Here is an 18,423-nt window from a genome sequence, read left to right on the forward strand (position 1 = left end):
ACAAACAATCGTCTAGCATGAATCTGCACATTAAATGCCCGCCATGCTCAGCAGGGTCTATTTCCTCAGTCAGACACTCCTCCTCCCTGCATCCAGTAAGAAATCTCCTGTCTACTCTCAGTGGACCTCTAGTGCTGTAAAAGCTGCTCACCTCCAGCTGTCTGCGGCTCGCCTCAGTTGATGAGGATTCCAGGAGGCCTCCCGTCTTCTTCAGTCATGTTTCTGTAGTTATTCTCAGCTTCATCCACCGTCCTAAAGCAGCAAAGCATTGAGGGGGAGCCCAAAATAAACGCAACTCTTATAGACCAGAATAGATGAGCAAAGAGCGCTCACATTAAAAAGTCTTTGACGTCCTCAACGGTGATCTCGCCTGTGGTGTCCAGAGTGATGTCAGCGCTGCTGTTTGGGGAATCCAGGACAGGCGAGGGCAAGGCGCTCCGCATCTCATCAAAGAACCCTGAGAGAAGGACCACACAGTACTGTATCTTTTTTTCCCCTTTTTTTAAACTCACTGCATTTCTGGAAATACAGCATGTTCTGACAGTGTGATTTGTATTGTCACAAAAGGGATGAGATCATAGTTTTCGAAAGAATTAACTGCTGTATGAAACGTTAAACGAGTACATAAATTAGACGGATATAAAAATTCTAATTTCCAGTAAAACAAAACCGCACAAATGCTGGTAATTTCAGTTAGTTGGGTGCAGAATGATATTTATTTTCCATCCGTCAAGATTGTTACCTTCAGACTTGCTCTCTGCTTGTGTCTTGTGTGTTCCATTAGCCTGTGGTGGGAACGTCGTGCTGGAGCCGCTAAAAAAAGATCCAAATATGCTGAAAATGCAGAATTTATTATTCTCCCTGAATGTCTGAGGCAGGATTAATTTCTTCAACATGATCATCCACCGAAATTCCCCATCTGTACAGTACCATTCAAAGGTTTATTTTCTGTTTTCTATTTCTGTGTTAGAAAGAAGGTGTCTTCTGCTCAGCAAGGCTGCATTTATTAGATTTTTCCAATGGAATATAATTTAAAATGTGATAAATTCCTGTTATAGAAAGCTTAATTAATATTTTTCTGCCAATACAATTTGACAGTTGGAAGACATCATTGCCATTACTTTTAACAAAAGCTTTCAAACCAGTGTAAAAAAAAATAAGCATCCCAAGACGCATTTCATATATCATCAAAAACCCAGTAGGAAAAAAAACTAATTCAATGAGAAATAAAGTCTAGGTTACAAGATACATTTCACCCATAGGATGATGTTTCATAAAAATCGCTTGAGCATCTCCACCAACACTAAAATATCCCCGATCCAAAATATAATTGCATATTAAACATCTAATTAGTTGTAACTTTGATCTTGGAGGAATGTCACATCCAGACCTGGCAGGCAATTTTCTGGAAACTCAACATAGCACCCGGTCAGAGTATGGCTAAACTGATTAGTGAAATAAATGTCTCTGGTTCACCTGTGAGCAGAGAGATCCTGAGGTCGCTCCACATCCACTCGACACAGCGGCTCTGTGATCACGCGAGCCGACAGCGAGAAGCGCTCGTACTCCGACGGTGAAATCAGGTAAAACCCTAACAACACAGAAAGGCAACATAGTTGAATCTCATTCAGGGAGAAACGCTCAAATCTAGAAAGTTTTTCCATGCTGTCTGAGAACGAACTACTAGCCTTGTCCAGTTTTGGTGAACACACAGGAAGCAATGCCGCTGATGTCTTCCTTGCGGATGCAGTCGTAGCGCACTTGCGGTCTCAGTGCCGGCACACTGAACACATGGATGTCGCCCAGATTGGTCAGACACACCAGAGCGTTCTCAGAGTAATCTTCAGAGCTAATGCTGGTGAAGTTCGACAGCGCCACCTTTCGTACTCGACAGCCTTCATGGGCGGTCAACTTGAACTTGGTCTTGGCGCTTACTTTAGGCAACATGAAAACCTACGCAAAGCAAAAGAAACGTTGTTTGCCTCCAATCATTTTTTTAATAGATTCCGTTTATTTAGCTGTAAATATCCCAACCTTAAACTGCTCCTCAGAAGCAATGAGAACCGAGTGGCTGCCCTGCATGTCTGGGGCTTTGGCCAGATCTCTGGAGACTTCGTAGGGCTCCGGCAGAGGGTTCCCTCGGCCATCCAGCACAGCGATGGACACCACCGGAGCTCTGTGCATGAGCTGGATCTCCTTTCCCAGCAGGGCCTCCACACTTGGCTCAGAGAACTTCTCCTGCGAGGGGACGTCTAGAGCGTATGCGTACACCGAGCCAGAGTTCGTGCCGGCCCACATTGTAGGTCCGTGATGCGTTCCTGAGTAACAGAGGAAAAATAACGCTGTCAACCAAGTGGCCTACAGCCATAATAATAAATGTTAAGATCCTGGAGTCGCGTTTAGCATCTAGAGAAAATCCATGTGTGTTAGAAAAGAATTTCCATTTTAACTTAATGGTATTCATCAAATAATACTAAAAAAGCATAGCAAAACATAGCATAGCATTTTTTTAATGAAAATAAGCACCACAACTATACAAAAATATAAATTAACCAAAAAAATTAACTATAATTACATTACTACTGTTTTTGCTGTATTGTTGTTTTCCAAATAAATGCTTGGTGACCATTTGCAGATTTCAGCCTAAACTATGCAGTGAGCAAGCACTGGTTTTGAAATAAAGGTTGGACAAGAGTATGAGTCATGACCTTCTATGAAGTGTTTCTCAATCCTGCTCCATGTGTCCACCCTAGTTCTGGATCAGCTGTCTAACATCTGAATCAACTTATCAGCTTATTAGTAGCACTATCCATGACCTGATTTTGTGAGCACATTTTTTTTTTAGTTTTCCCTATTCAGTCAGTACAGCTGTTTCAGACAATAGTGACCTAACCTGACCTATTATTATGTTCCAACAGCAAACCACTCACACCCATAACTGCATAGCACAAATGAAAAGTTATTCCCCTATTACTGTAAATCATTTAAATATATTGCACTAATAAAACAATGCTACTTTGTTCAGAACTCCCTTGTGGAAAATGCAGCTCTCCCCAAACATGATCTGACCACTATTTTGCGATATTGGAAGATGAGGAAAATGGGGCAGCCTCGTGCTTGTGACCCAGACAAGGTAATATAAAGTGACAGCATAAATCACTTCAACACGCTAACGTGGGCGAGTTTTAGGTTAAACAATATATAGCCCACATATTTCACACAGGACAGACGAAACTGGAATTAGAGCAACAGCAAAACTGCTTTGTCTCTAAAAATAAAGATTTAATTCTACAACTGATAACGTCATACTATTAATACAAATGGAATATTTTGGATAAAATCACAACAAAAAATGAGTAAGAAAAAAATTTGTGTATCCCATTTGGATTTCATTTATAGGATGGATTTGATATAGTATAGAATCGATGTCAAATTCAGTTAGTCGCTCATGTAGTTACACTAGCTGTACTCCGAAACGCCATATTTGAACCCTTAACCCCCACTAGTCTCACCATCTCTGAGGAAAGTGTCGGCGAAGCAGAGGCAGCGCACGACTCCAGACAGAGAGTCGTCTGCAGAGCGGGGTTCAATCCGTCTCTGCACCGGTGTCACCTCAGCATCGTGCTCCGCCAGCTGAGCGTTAGCCTCCTGCACCTGATGAAGACGACATCTAATGATCAAAAACTAATGATCAACAGCTCAACAGACTCACAAACAACGGTCCTAGAATCCCCAAGAACCACAGAAGCCAGTAAGATTGCAAAGCATGTATGTGGGTTTTCCAGACACTCACTTTACTGGTGGGACTACTGACAACAGCACGTTTCTTTCCTGAGACTCTGCTCTTCCGGATCCTCCTGAAGGACTGACGCAGGGATTTCTTCAGAGACTTCACTCGAGAAAGCGGGCCCTCCATAGCCAGAGAGTCATTGGGGTGCAGAGTGCACCTGTGGAAAGACACAAAACCTTCATTTATAGAGAAGTACAGTCGCACAAATGTCAGACGATCAATTATATCCTACGAGGTTATTTTGCACTGCAACTGCTGGAGGAAAATATTATTCAGATTAAGGTTTACCGCATGCCTAAAATGGTATTAATTTATTAGGGAATGCAATGGATAATTATATTCATATTAAACCATTTCATCCTTTTAATATAATACTAAATTAAATTAGCAGAAATGTATGTCAATTATTAATAATAGTAATATAAATATTAAACTAATTATTTAAAAAAATGTATGTATTACTTATTAACTTCTATTAAACAAATTTAAATCAGAGTCAACCCAAAATACGAAAACAATATTTTCGTAACATATGAGATCAATCTCTTAACAAGTAATTGGCAAAGTAATAGCAGCTTTGGATGGCTGATCGAGTTACCTCGCCAGCACTGGACTTCGCCGATGGTAGTCAAAGAGGCCAAAGCCATGACTGGTGCCAAAAGCGATGAGGTTCCACTCTGCGTGCAGGGTTACCGCGGTAACAGCTGCGGGGGGCATGCACTGCACCAGGACAACCGGCTGGAATCCAGCAGCAAACACTACTGAGCCGCTCTTTGGAGGCAGCCGGTCATGACCCTTCCACGTGAAACCCTCTCGGTCCTGGAGCAGGTCCACCGTGGCCACGTCAATCATGTGATCCGACTTCTCATCGCTAAGAACCATAACTATAACCTGGGAACAGAGTACAGGTTACAGGTTACAACAATCACTTGTTTTTGTGAGGACAAGCCTAGAGACCTCAAAGCAATATTTTTTATATACATTTTAAATATATTTATAAAATAAACTATATGTACAGTATATGCGTATATACAGTACATGTAAATATTTTGTATATCTTTGTAGATACCACACAGCAAAGCTGCTTAACTAAGCTTTTTAAAACAAAGCTACCGAATTAAAAATAGATTTGCATTGATCAATAAAAACAAGTGGTCCTACTTGTCCAGCAGTTCCAGCCACCACCAGTTTTCCGCTGTATTTACAGAGGCTGATCTTCTGGATTCCTAGTCTGGGATCATCACTGTATGGGTCAAAACAGCCCACCTGGAAACAAAAATGAAAAGCAAACACAGACTGTTATTATTCTTCATTGATTCTTAAGGCTGCACAAACAGAGCTGCTATATCCCTTTTATGAGGGACGTATAGTACAAAAACACACCTGATCCAATAGAGTGCATTCTAACAGTCACAAACAAAATATCACCTGCATGCCAAAAAAGAATCAAATACCATCTCTTCAACAAAAAGCATCAGCCATATAACTCCACACGTTATGAGCAATATAATGCAATCGGTAACGATATAAGACTGCATTTCCTTCCCCTCTAGACACCCTCAACAACGTCTGAACCCAGCCAAACAGCTGCGGACAAAGACTAGAACAAAGAAGAGAGGAATGTACATGTTTTGAAGAGGAAAAAACAAAAGCAATGCAAAAGTGCCATCCAGAGTAGCAACGTGCTTCATCTTCAGCAGACGTCAGCAAAGCTTTTTAGTCAACAGACAGACAGTCTGCTTTTAATTAAGGTGCTAAAGGAATCGGCTCCAGTGTGAATCCCATATGCTAAAGTGGGCCACGCGCCAGACTGCAGTTGGCGTTTTATGGAGAAGCTGAAGAAGAGGAAAAGGTGGGTTAGGAAAACAAAAAAATAGAAGGGAGAGGCCAAGAAACTTGCTAAAGCTTCCCTTGTTGTGAAAGAAAACAGTGAGTAGAGTAAAATAAAATAACACTGTCCCGGTGTTCAGATAATGTGATTTAAGCTTTGTTTTAACAGTCAAAAAAATTCAGATCTGCCATAAATCCCTGACCTTTCTGAAAGGAGGCCATTCCTCCTCCCCGGCCTGCGTCAGGCTGTCGTTGTGGTCGCAGTCTGTCTGAAAGATGTTGGCTGTGCTCAGTTTGTACAGCGGTTTGAGCGACACTCCTGACGCATCCCAGAAACGCACCGTACCATCCTCGTGACTGAAACAACAAATACAGCCACGCACATCATCCTGACAACTGATCCAAACAAACAGTCATGTTTTCATTAAAGCCTGTGGGACGTTTTGAGGAAAAAAAAATTTAAGGAAAATTTAAGCAGCTGTTCAGATAACCTAATTTTGATTTCTCATTAGTGACAGAAATAAAATAAAACATTTAATGAAAATAGAAAAGAAAATCTCACCCAGTTAAAAGCAGTTCCTTCTGCTTGGGATCAGGTGCTAAGTTTTTCCCTCCACATATTGGCCAGTTCTGTCAAACACAAAAAAAAAAAAACAAACACTCAGGGCGGCCACTTTAACAAAAAAAACATCTGGCAAACCTTAAATTTTCTAATGAAATAACATTAAATAAGAACTTTGATGCTGGTTTGTGTTTTATTGGTGGTTATAAAATAAAATCCATTTCAGAAAAGACTAAGCTATTAAATCTAAAAATACAGTATGAGCATGCCGTATTAAATCAATTCATTTATATAGCAGTGAAAAGAAAAATGAAGGGTGGCGTTTGTTTTATGACGTTAATGTTATACACATAACAGATGTTATACTAAGTGCAAATATTTAGTTTTCTGCTGAAGTGAAAGAAAAACGATACATATGTAAAAACACGGAAGCCAACTTCATGTCAATTATGGAAAATGTCAACACATTATTTTACACATTCTCCAGAATTTGCAAGTCGATTTGAAATTCATTCTGCCAAATTTCAAACAGAGGACATGTGGGGAAAGAGCGCTAATTTTGGGGTTTTAATTGACCCACCTCATAGTTCTGCAGAGGACTCTGCTGCTGGCCCGCACTGATCACTCTATCCCATAGTTTGGGAGGCACATTTGAGATGTGACATGAACAGGTGATGGCAGAGGAGTGCAGAGGAGCCAGATAGGGAGCAGGGACAGTGGGCCAGCCAGCCATCTGAAGATCGATCACTACTAGCTCCTCTTCCAAAAGAACCACAAGCGCTGACGGCTCATCAAATTCTGTGAGGCACAAGAATAACACGAGTCCATGAACAGGAATTAAAAATAAACATTTAGCTTATGCATGTATCATCGGTGATTTATAGGACACTTATGACAAGAATAGCTCCGCAGAAGCAAACCAACTCCAAGTGCCCCATTCAAGGGTACAATGGTGCTGGCTTAATAGTAATTGCCTATTACTAGTGCTGGGCGGTATGATGTACATACTGTGGTAAACATGGGTGGCCTACTCACCCTTATCTTTGTCTGTGCAGTGAATGGTGAAGAAGTCTATGACACGCGAGGTGAAATCAAGGGTGACGTGGCTGCTGTCCTGGAGGATGGTCAAGCAGTGTCGGTCTCCATAGCTGGCTCTGGGCATCCCGCCACTGAACAGCACTAGAGGAGCTCTACAGACACAACAGAAGACACCCTCCTGAGAGAACTCAAACATGAGATTATGGGATTTCATTTCTCACACTTTACAGCACGCACCCGGATTTTGTTGTTCTCCACAGGATCTTGTTCACGGCTTTGCAGGGAAAGGGGCCTGAGATGAAGAACACCAAAATGAGGAAAACAGAAAGACAAACCAAGAAAGACAGACTTTTAAGAGAAACCACCAAAACGACATAAAATCTTGGCAGAGGACATGGTAAAAATTGGAAAATATCTGTGGATCCCCCAAGCGGTTTGTGTCAACAAACCATCAGCTAATAGTGAAGGGGGCATTTGAGGTTTACGATCCCTTTAATGGGTCTGGAGAAGGATTTTAATGGCCTATTACAAAAGTTGAACGGACTTGAAGCTTTGGTATAGAACAACATTTCCTGGCATTGTGTAGGTTAAGCAAACATTACAGCATGACCAGTTGTCAATGAGCTTCTGGCTACTGCAATTACTACACCTCCATTAAAAACACAAAGTGCTTTTACATGCATGTTAAATGTCTGATTCTAGTCAGAGTCTTATTTAAACAAACACTTTAGTCTGCATGTTGGACAAAGCCAAGCTGCAGTTGCATGGTCCAGGTCTAGTACAATTTCAGTCATTTACATTTATCAAGATGTCTTCTACTCGCCACTGCTCCATTTATTTGATCAAGTACATTAATATTGTGAAATATGACCCTGGATCACAAAACTAGTCCTAAAGTAGCAAAGGTATATTTGTAGCAATAGCCAAAAATTCATGGTATATGTTATAATTTTTTCATGCCAAAAATCATTCGGATATTAAATAAAAAGAGTTTCATGAAGATATTTTTAAAGAAGATAATTTCCTATCATAGATATATCAGAACTTAATTTCTGATAAGTTATATGCATTGCTAAGAACTTTAATTGGACAACGTTAAAGGTGATTTTCTCAATATTTTGATTTTTTTTTCACCCTCAGATTCCAGATTTTCAAATAGCTGTATCTCAGCCAAAGAATGTAATACTCTTTTCTTTTTTTTTTTTTTTTTTTTTTAAAATAGGATTCATCGAAGTATAAAGTTCAAAATAGCAGCATTTATCTGCCTACTGTCTACTGTCACTTTTGATGAATTAAAAAAAAAAACCTAATCTGACTAATCTAAACTTTTGATCGACAGTGTACACTTGGACAGACAGATGGAAAATGTAACTTCACCATTGCAATTGCTTATGTAAAAATAAACTTACTGGTAACAAACAATCTGCGTGTGAGAAACAAAAAAAAGGGAAGGGTGTGTAATTGGCATGCGTTTCGGCTCACCATATGGTATGGTGGATGAGATGGGGTCATGAGTGCAGGGAAGGCTGCTGCTGACAGCCCACACCATGTATCCTCCATCACTATGGGAACTAACAAAGCTGTTCCCGGACCGTTCCCAGACCAAACTCTCCAGCTGCTGCAAGAGTGACAGTCCCACACAATGCACAGAGTCAAAGAAAGACCAAAGACGATGAAAGGAAGTCAAAAGGTTTGAGTTAAACCATCTGGACATCTTAACTTCAAGCACTGATGATTTAAAGACAGAGTTTTTATGAATCGTGAACAGACCTCTTGACCTGATCACTTTGAAAGTCTACAGTGCGATATTTGCCATTTACAGAGACTTTAAAACACTGATGTCTATGTTTCTATTTCAATTCAATGCGTTTAAACTACAACTCCAAAGCGTGTTGAAAACCATTTGAGAGACATCAAAAACACCCACCTGTTTTCCCAGGAAGAGGTTGTCTACATGCCGACTGTTGAGGTCCCAGAGTACAACCAGACCTCTGCTGTAACCAATGAGGATTTTATCAGGGTCTTGAGGATGTTCCTGCAGGGACTCCACGGGCCCCAATGATTTTCCACACTTGTACTCCTCTGGAACACTGAAAAAGGCATGTGAATGACATGACAAATAGCAAACTTTTATTTGAGGAAACCAACAGACAGATAACAAAACCAAGCACTACGCTGCACAGAGGAACACTGGGAAGATTATTCTCTTTGTAGAACTGCTCAACTGCACTTCTATTTGCTGAAAACCCCAAATCCGAGTACACGCTACTTGACTCCCTAAACACAGAGCGCTACTGAAGTACAGAAAACCCTTACTGCAAAACTTCACTCAGCACTTTTTTTTCCTCAACCGAATCAAACACAGGCTTGTGTGGAAAAGCATTTTGCATGGAAAAATGTGCAGGTCTCAGGGTTCAATGAGCGATGAATAAACCACGCTCCAAGCTTTGAGAACAATGTATTGAACATTTGGTAACAATTACTCTTGATTCATGTTTGTAGAGTCTAATGGGGTGAATGGAAAGAATATTCAATAAACAAAGTCAAAAACAAGCAAATAAAAAAAAAAAGTATCAGTGGTTTCAATGCAAAAGTAACAGCAGAATTTGACAACATTATCAGACGCTGACATGCTTAAATTCAGTTTGAAAGCCAGACAAATGATGAGCAATCAAAAGCCACAGTCCGGGATTCCTCTGTGGCTGTGGCATGGATTCAAGAGCTGGAATGTGCATGGTACACCCACAGAGTTGGGATGAGATGCAGCCATGAAGGGAAAGAGGAAAAGAGGAAGAAGCATGGAAAATGAGGACTGGAGTAGTCGTCTGGAGGCTTGGCTTCAGATGAGAACAGCCACAACAAACAAAATTTGACACAAACAACTGAAGGGTTTTACAAGAAAATTGAAGAAACAAAAAAACAGATTTGAAAGACACGCTGCAGTCAGTACGTGACGAAAATCAGAAATTAGTATGGAAACACTGAAATGGCATTAACACTTCAGAATGTTGAACATTGCCAAAGTAAATGGAATTTCTTGCTATTTTAGATCTTACACAATGAAAATAACTGAAAATGTGTAGAACAAGGCTAGAAAGTTCTAATGGATTGAACTATGATTTTCAAATGATCTTTGCCTAATTTTGGTAGTTATTCATGATTTTAGGGACTGAAATCACATAGAGCAATTACAAAAAAATAAAACAACCATAACCATCATATAATTAAATCAATCATACAATTCATATTTTATATTATTTATTTATACATAATATTCATATTAACATTAAATTTATACACACAAACACACACACACACACCCACACATCATTAATCAATATATATCAATCATTATACAATAAAAAAATATCAAATCATTTTACATGTCAAATAATCTTAACATTAAAGTATTTAGTATAAGATGTTTAGTATAAGATGATGACGACAATGATAATAATAAATAAAAACCCTTAATTTACAAAAACTGAAGAATAAAATTTTAAGAGTTTTCCAAACTAGTTCTCATTGAAGTTAATCGAGTACCCCAGTGGATGCATATACGGTTTCATACTTGCAAGCACACCATTTGTAATTATAAGTATTCTGAAGACATTAAAATACAATAAGACGCGTATACATGCCAATCTAGAGACCCCAATACCACAAAACACAATGTTTCTACTGAGCCACAGACTACATTCTGGCATTCTAGATCCGGCTGATTCCCAAAGATGAGTGTGCAAAGCTCATATGCCCCATTTTAAACGCCTCCTCGGCTGGGGCCCAAGAGATTTGGCACTTGGTACAAAAGCATTTTGTTCAGTAGTTTCCTGGCTGACACATACTTATTACCAGTGGCTCAGATAGGATGCCCATTACCCTAAATTGTGCTCTGTTAATGAGCAGTTCAAGGTCTCTCAGAAGCAAATGAAGTCCACATTTAGCCACCCAGGCTATATCTGCAACAGGGTACACTGGGAAAGCTGTAATTTATCTCGGAGTTAAATAACGTCTTAAAAGAGCAAGATGAATAGTTTGTGTGATTTCCTGCCTTGTAGCAGACATAATTACAGCCATTTGGAAAAACAGGTTTCTTCTTAACGAACAGTGTATTAAATATTTATAAATATCCTTACAAATGACAACTGACTAGCAGCAGCTTAAAGATCCCATCAGATCACAGAGATCGAGGCCTTTCTGAACTGTGCCGGTGTGAAGTCTGTGCCTTGGCAGTGGGACAGGAAAGCTCAAGCTGCATATAACCTACTGACAGAGTAACAGACAGCCACAGCTGGGGACAAGAAAGGGCGAATCAGGGAGTTTGATTCATTCTCAGTTCAAAGTGTATGAGAGAAGTGTGACAAAAGCAGCTCGGATAAGGCCAAAGGAGGGAAAGGAAATAAACAAAAGGACTTGCTTCAGCTTCACTAAGCTCATGTACAGTCCTCTCAGATGGGGTGGGAGTCCCCAAATGCTTATTTTATGAGGTAAGTGCTATGGAATCTGTTTGCACGGCCATCTTTATTAGTCCAGTGTAGACATCCTGAGTCAAAGAGGTTTAAAACAAAAATACTCACTGTCCCCTGAGAAACATTCAGAAAATCCTTTTTAGAGTGACTGCTGACAGGGTTAGGGTTATACTAATAAATACTTTTATTCTGTTAAAAATTTAAAATTAAAAGTAAAGATGTACATGTTTACAAAATTCAAAGAATCATGAAAAAATTTTTGAAGATCATCAAATATACATTAAATAAATATCAAGTAGCGCAGCAGTTTTAATAATGAGAAATGTTTCTTGAGCAGCAAACAGTATAAGAGACCATGGACCACCATTTAAAATTTACGTTGTCCAAATGAAGTTCACATTTTGATATATTTATGGTATTTACAAAACTTTATGGAACATGATGCTTTTTTTTTTTTGCATAAAAACAAATTTTGACCCATAAAATGTGTTGCTGGTTATTGCTACAAATATACCTGTGTTACTTATTACTGCTTTTGTGCTCCAGGGTCACATATTTGAATAGTTTTTGAAGGATCACTTGAAATTGAGAACTGGATATATTTATTCCTTTGCCATCAAAGGAATGAATGACATTTAAAAAATATATAACAATAGAAATATATTCCACAATACTGTGTTTTTTACTGTAGTATGTGTAATTTTTCTTTTTTGCTGTAATATAACTGAGACTTTAGTTTTACACTTACACATTTTAACAAACCCCAAAAATCCTGCCTTTTCATAATCTGACAGCTATAGTAAAGTGGTAACATCTGGATGAACTAAACACGGGCACTGGAAGAGCAGCTCTCACCTCTGCATGATCTCATCCTGGAACAGCGACTTGTTCAGCAAAGTGAGGCTGGGCAGCTCCAGAAAGTGCACCCCGCCACCTTCAGTCCCCAGAGCAAGAAGATCACAGCTCAGCTTCAACAGCATGACGGTCACACGTGTCGCACTACACGGGAGAAGGAAGCAACATTCAGGTCAGGTTTGGAAAAGATGATAAAGGTCATGGCTAAGCAAATTTGGGGAATTGCAACCAAAATAAGGAACAAAGGTTTACCTGGTGCTCTCGATGCCTGGCCTGCCAGGAAGGTTGAAGCTGTGAACCTCCACCAAATGTGATCGGTTTTCTCTCTGCACAATCTCCCATAGGTGAATGGTGTTATCATCCAACAAAGAAAGTATCCTGCCCTATAAAAAAAACAACAAAAAAAACAACACATTTCATATGGTCAACTGTTCAAATGTCAGCTTTAAAATTAGACTTTAATAAAACGCATACCAACACCTCATAAGCTACAATGGCTGAAGCATGGTCTTACCTGTCCATAGAGAAAGTGTATCTGAGTGACAGCAGCAGTGTCTTTATGAAGTCCAGTCATCTCCACCCCAGGAGCCCCATATCTTAATGCACAGTCAAGGGAAAAAGCTTCAAACTATACTTTCATAATCTATTATTGAATCAATTATTTTTTCAATTGATCAAATATTCATTCGTACTTTCTTCAAACAATGTGCAAACTTTATAAATGCTTGCTATACACACTGTGCATAGAAAGTAATGACCTTACTGTAAAAGTAATGTGAATTCAGGAACTGACAATTACTAAGTAAGATACAGTTTACAAGAAATGAAATGAATACAATTATATGATGTATTTATATATATATATATATATATATATATATATATATATATATATATATATATATTTATTTTTTTTTTTTTTTTTTTGCCATGTCATGCTCCAGTGGATCACAATATCACGCAGACCTGCAAAGCTAAATGTGAAAGTAGTGAACATTTCTAAAAGCAACACTGTGTAATAACTTAAACTCATGATTCTCTGAGGGAATTAATTGCAGTCATATAATGCTCATTAAACAGCTCACTGAACCAAATATAAAAAAGGAACCAAAATCAAATCAAGAGGATTGGCCCACACTCAATCCGATCATAAATGTCTCCAGAATAAGCAGAAATCTCCGGCTTCTCTTTTTTTAGTTTGACATCAACAGCAGTTGGCAAAGCTGATCGTGCTTTTCTTGAAGAGACTGTTGCTCAAACGATTTCTGGACGACTATTGTAGTCTGCTTTTCATTACAAAACTACACAGCCTTCCACTCTCATAACAAAAGAGTGGATATCTAGGTCAAATCTAATCCACGTAAAATGATCCAAACTCTACAGGAAGAAAGAGACATCCTCTTAATAACTAAATTCAGCAGACCTTAAGAGAGCAGCTCTTTAAATCTTATTTATTAAATAAACACATGAGTGTGTCAGGAATGGCAAACATGCATATTACATATTTAATAGTATGCTCTTACCAAGATGATCAACCACACTGTCAAAAATTTGCTGTATATAACCCAACAATGTAAATATGTAATGCCACATACCTGACCATCATATTCTAGCTTTCTGAATAATCTCAAAGTGTTTAGAAAGTGCTATAATTTGCCCAAAGAGCAAAAAGAAAAAGCAGCCACAAAATTCATGCACTATTTTGTTTGGTTTTTTTGGGGAGGCAATGTTGGTTCTTTCAAAAAAAGTATTCAACAGAAATGTTTTAATTTAGTTTAAGGAGACCTGGGTTTATTGTATGATTTTCAAAATGACAGGTAAACAAGTTTGGTGTATGTCCCATGTGACCACCTTGTTGGCAGCAGAATAAAGGTGCCTGATCTGGCCAAATTCCACCATTAAAACAAAGTGGCTAGAGAAGTAAAAGTGGCCATCCATCCATTCATTTTATTCCGCTTAGCTGGGACTGGGTTGTGGGTTTAGTCTAAGTAGGGACGCCCAGACTTCCCTCTCTCCAGACTCTTCCTCCAGCTCTTCTGGGAGAACACTAAGGTGCTCCCAGACCAGCCAAGAGATATAGTCCCTCCAGTGTGACCTAGGTCTTTCCCGGGTCCTCCTCCCAGTGGCACATGCCTGGAACACCTCCATCCGGAGGCATCCGGAGCAGATGCCCGAGCCACCTCAGCTGGCCTCTTTCGATGTGGAGGAGCAGTGGGTCTACTCAGAGCTCCTCACCCTATCTCTAAGGGAGTGCCCAGCCACCCTGCAGAGGAAACTCATTTTGGCCGCTTGTATCCAGGATCTCATCCTTTTGGTAGTGACCCAAAACTTGTGACCACAGGTGAGAGTAGGAACGTAGATCGACCGGTAAAACGAGAGCTTCGCCTTGCAGCTCACCTCCTTCTTCAACATGATGGACTGGTACATCAACCGCATTACTGCACCGAGACGCCTCATCCCAGCTCCTTCACACTGGGCTGCAACGTGCCCCATTGCACGCTATTGGTCCTGGCTTGATGCAGCAAACAGGACTACATCATCCGCAAAAAGCAGAGATAAGATCCTGTGGTCACCAAACAGGACCCCATTCCAGCCTAGAAATTCTGTCCATAAAGATAAGGAACAGGACTGGTGACAAAGGGCAGCCCTGCCGGAATCCAACATGCACTGGGAACAAGTCTGACTTACTGCTGGCAATGCGAACCAAGCTCCTGCTCCGATCATAAAGGCACAGACATACTTACCATGCCCATGGATGCATCAACTCCTACATCAGCTCCCCATGCCACATTAAAATGATACTCACTAAGAACATTGTTCCCAAATCATTGGAGGTTTCCCAGAAGACTCGGGAGTAAATGTAAAAGTCCAACATTAGTAAAACTTAAAATTAAAAAAATTAAAATTGGCTATTTGGGCTGATAAGAAAGTGTGGCAAACCAGAACTACCAACTATAATAAGAAAGTATAATACGGATGCGCAGACAAACAATCAGATGCAGCCGCTGTCTACTCTGCTTTGTTAATTTGTTTAATAAAGTCTTATTTTGACATCTGGAATATATTTGAGAAGACAACTGTTTGTTCCACAACAGGTTCAGACCTCATTCAAACATTTTTTTAACAAATATTTCTTTATTTAATATTGACATTTATTTAAAAAAGAAAAACACTTATTTTATTTGAATATTTAATAAATTAATACTTCCATACACGCATATTCATTAAACGGACACAAAAGTAATTGTTTTTTTTTGGATTCATTTGGAAAGGGTTGGACTGGACATCATGATTGTGAGCACAGGCCATTTCTCTCTGCAAGTGTGCTCGTGAGGCAGGGAAGGTACATCTGATTCAGACTAATGAGAAGAGATGCAGTCATGGTGCAAGGGAAGCACAGGACACACTGTCAGCTCAACTGAGTCCAGAACAAAAGCTCAGACTGTGTGGCACTGCCGCACGTCACCCTGCCACCTCACACGCAGTGCTCTGAGAGCCACTTCAGCTGCTGCCTAATCAAGCCCATAATGTCTTACACAACCAGGCTCTTGAAACGGCACCCCAGACGAACTGCTCCATTCTGAAGTCCCCTTGGTTACCATGGCAGCATCTCGATTATGTCACTGGAACAGGCATACTGTTATTTGCAGAAGGGCTCATATGCGCTAACACAATCAAAAGGTTCAAAAGCTGGGAAACATGTAACATCTCACGCCAATTACACACAACAACCTGGCAACATAAAAGGTCATGTTAGCATCTCCAACAATGTTGTTCATCAGATAAGTTACATAAACCATTTATGACCATGTAAACAATTTCTGGCAACTTCTTTACCAGAATAAAAGTGGGTTATGCATTTCTACTTAAAAAGATAGCTCACCCAAAGATGAAAATACTGTTCTTAATTACTATCTTCAGGTCCAATCCTTCAGAACACAAATTAAGATGTTTTTGTTGAAATCCAAGAGCTTTCTGACCCTGCATAGATAGCAACTGACACCAAGAACCAGAAAGGTAGTAAGGACATTATTAAAATTGTCCATGTGACATCAGTGGTTCTTTAAGAAGCTACAAGAATAATGTTTGCATTACATGATTATTTTAACAATGTCCTTACTATCTTTCTGGGACTTGGTAGGTGCGCTGTTGTCTATGCAGGGTTAGAAAGCTCACAGATGTCAACAAAGATGAACGACATGAGGGTGATAGTAGTAAGAGTAATTAAAGGGTTAGTTCACCCCACAATTAAAATTCTGTAATTAATTACTCACTCTCATGTCATTCCAAACCTTTAAGACCTTTTAAATGATAGAAGTAGATAATAGTAAGATAACATTTTATAAATAAATGTAAATGCACTTAAGGAGTAAAACTTGTTTTCCATAGAGTTTTCATTCTTCCTGTAATGTCCTGTAATGTCATTCTTCCTGATGCTTTTATCAGTTCTTGTATTCAAATCGAAGAAAATCCCTGACCTTGGTGTTGCAAGCGCTATCCAGTAGCACTTGAGTTAAAGTAGAAGTAAAATAATAACAACAATAAAAAAACTTCTAAAAGGATGAAGCTATATAAAAGTATGAACTGGACTGCATTGGAGAATGTCCATAAAATGGGAGTTAAGTAGGATGTGTCCCTTTGATCAGCTCCACTCCATTAAAGGATTACATCATGCTCCTGCACAATAGGCAGAGAAAAAGGGAAGACAGATAAAAAAAAAAAAATGCCTGAGATGATCAAAAGAGAGAGAAAAAAAAAAATAATAGTACATCACCAAAAAAAGGTCCAAGCATAGAGCACAGAAAGGTGCCTCTGTGCTGAGTGTGGGAATCAAATAGAAATGCAGAAACATCTGTAAAATTCTCTCACACTCAGCTCTGATTACTCCACGGGTCATTAACATGAACAGAGAGGCCCTGTCATTTTTCCCCCGCAAAAACTCCCCCTACAGTCAATATAACAAGAATTAAACCCTCCTTTCTGAACCCGTCCACCTCAGTGCATTGCTAATGGTGCGGAGAGATTACAAACCACGAGATGGCTGCACTCTGAGCAGGGCACAGCATGGTTTGTTGACATGGGGGGAAAAAAAGGGATTTCCTGTTTGTGGTGAACCATTTTTCAAGATTCAACCTGAGCCATTTGACAACGTTGTCACGGGAAATTCTGTCCTCATCATGCAGACATTTGTGTTTGACAATCTAACATGAGAGACCTTCAGATCCTCACTCAAACGTCTTTCAGATGAGCTCTGAACTCTGCATTCATTTCCTTCAGCTACATGTCTCATGTGAATACTAGTGTTTCCATTGGAAGCATCAAGCAGACTCTCAAACAGAACCTGATATTCTCAAAACACAAAGAACATGAATTGTAAGTTAGTGAAGGCGCCGAAATCAGTAAAAAAAAAAAAAAAAAAAAAAATCAGATATGATCAAGAATATCAATATTATAGCCAAAGAAGAGAGTTTACAGTTATGTAGGCTGAAACAGATCCTAGTAAATATAAGCCAGAAAAATCTCCTTTCAAATTTATAATATGGATATCCAGTACCTGAGCAGTTCAGATTTAGAGATGAGAGAACATTTCATTTTATAGAAAAATATTTAAAAATACTACTCAAAAAGACTCAAGACAACTTCTCACACACTGAATATAACTGGATACCAATTTAAAGTGTAAAACATTTTAATTCCAATTAATATGAAATGCTATTATATTTTTCTTTATTAATTTAATTGGGATTACAGTACGATTTTTTTTCATATTTTAAATATAATGTCCTTGTGAATGTACTTAAAAGCATCTATGGACATAATTCTGCTATGGATTTATAAACTAAAATATATTCTTTCCTGTCATTTCTGCTTGTATGCCT

At 39.2% G+C, this 18,423-nt stretch overlaps 1 protein-coding gene across 4 annotated transcripts in view; it reads right to left on the reverse strand.

Moving 5' to 3' along the window:
- Positions 1 to 18,423, reverse strand: part of llgl1 (LLGL scribble cell polarity complex component 1) — a 29,663-nt gene that overhangs the window by 2,389 nt on the left and 8,851 nt on the right. For 3 of the 4 annotated variants that reach the window (XM_043233980.1, XM_043233979.1, XM_043233982.1), the window contains exons 3-22: positions 13,059 to 13,140; positions 12,797 to 12,927; positions 12,545 to 12,688; positions 9,148 to 9,310; positions 8,703 to 8,838; positions 7,458 to 7,512; positions 7,218 to 7,372; positions 6,763 to 6,980; positions 6,183 to 6,250; positions 5,824 to 5,977; positions 4,952 to 5,056; positions 4,389 to 4,681; positions 3,794 to 3,947; positions 3,513 to 3,654; positions 2,035 to 2,318; positions 1,689 to 1,953; positions 1,477 to 1,591; positions 743 to 834; positions 334 to 457; positions 152 to 252 (exon numbers count right to left, since the gene is read on the reverse strand). In XM_043233980.1, the coding sequence (XP_043089915.1) occupies positions 174 to 252; positions 334 to 457; positions 743 to 834; positions 1,477 to 1,591; positions 1,689 to 1,953; positions 2,035 to 2,318; positions 3,513 to 3,654; positions 3,794 to 3,947; positions 4,389 to 4,681; positions 4,952 to 5,056; positions 5,824 to 5,977; positions 6,183 to 6,250; positions 6,763 to 6,980; positions 7,218 to 7,372; positions 7,458 to 7,512; positions 8,703 to 8,838; positions 9,148 to 9,310; positions 12,545 to 12,688; positions 12,797 to 12,927; positions 13,059 to 13,140 (2,959 nt within the window). In that variant the 3' untranslated portion in view covers positions 152 to 173. The remainder of the gene's footprint in view (positions 1 to 151; positions 253 to 333; positions 458 to 742; positions 835 to 1,476; positions 1,592 to 1,688; positions 1,954 to 2,034; positions 2,319 to 3,512; positions 3,655 to 3,793; positions 3,948 to 4,388; positions 4,682 to 4,951; positions 5,057 to 5,823; positions 5,978 to 6,182; positions 6,251 to 6,762; positions 6,981 to 7,217; positions 7,373 to 7,457; positions 7,513 to 8,702; positions 8,839 to 9,147; positions 9,311 to 12,544; positions 12,689 to 12,796; positions 12,928 to 13,058; positions 13,141 to 18,423) is intronic. The other variant, XM_043233981.1, reaches the window with a different exon arrangement.

Source organism: Puntigrus tetrazona, chromosome 3 (genome assembly GCF_018831695.1).
Source record: "Puntigrus tetrazona isolate hp1 chromosome 3, ASM1883169v1, whole genome shotgun sequence".
NCBI classification, from domain to species: domain Eukaryota; kingdom Metazoa; phylum Chordata; class Actinopteri; order Cypriniformes; family Cyprinidae; genus Puntigrus; species Puntigrus tetrazona.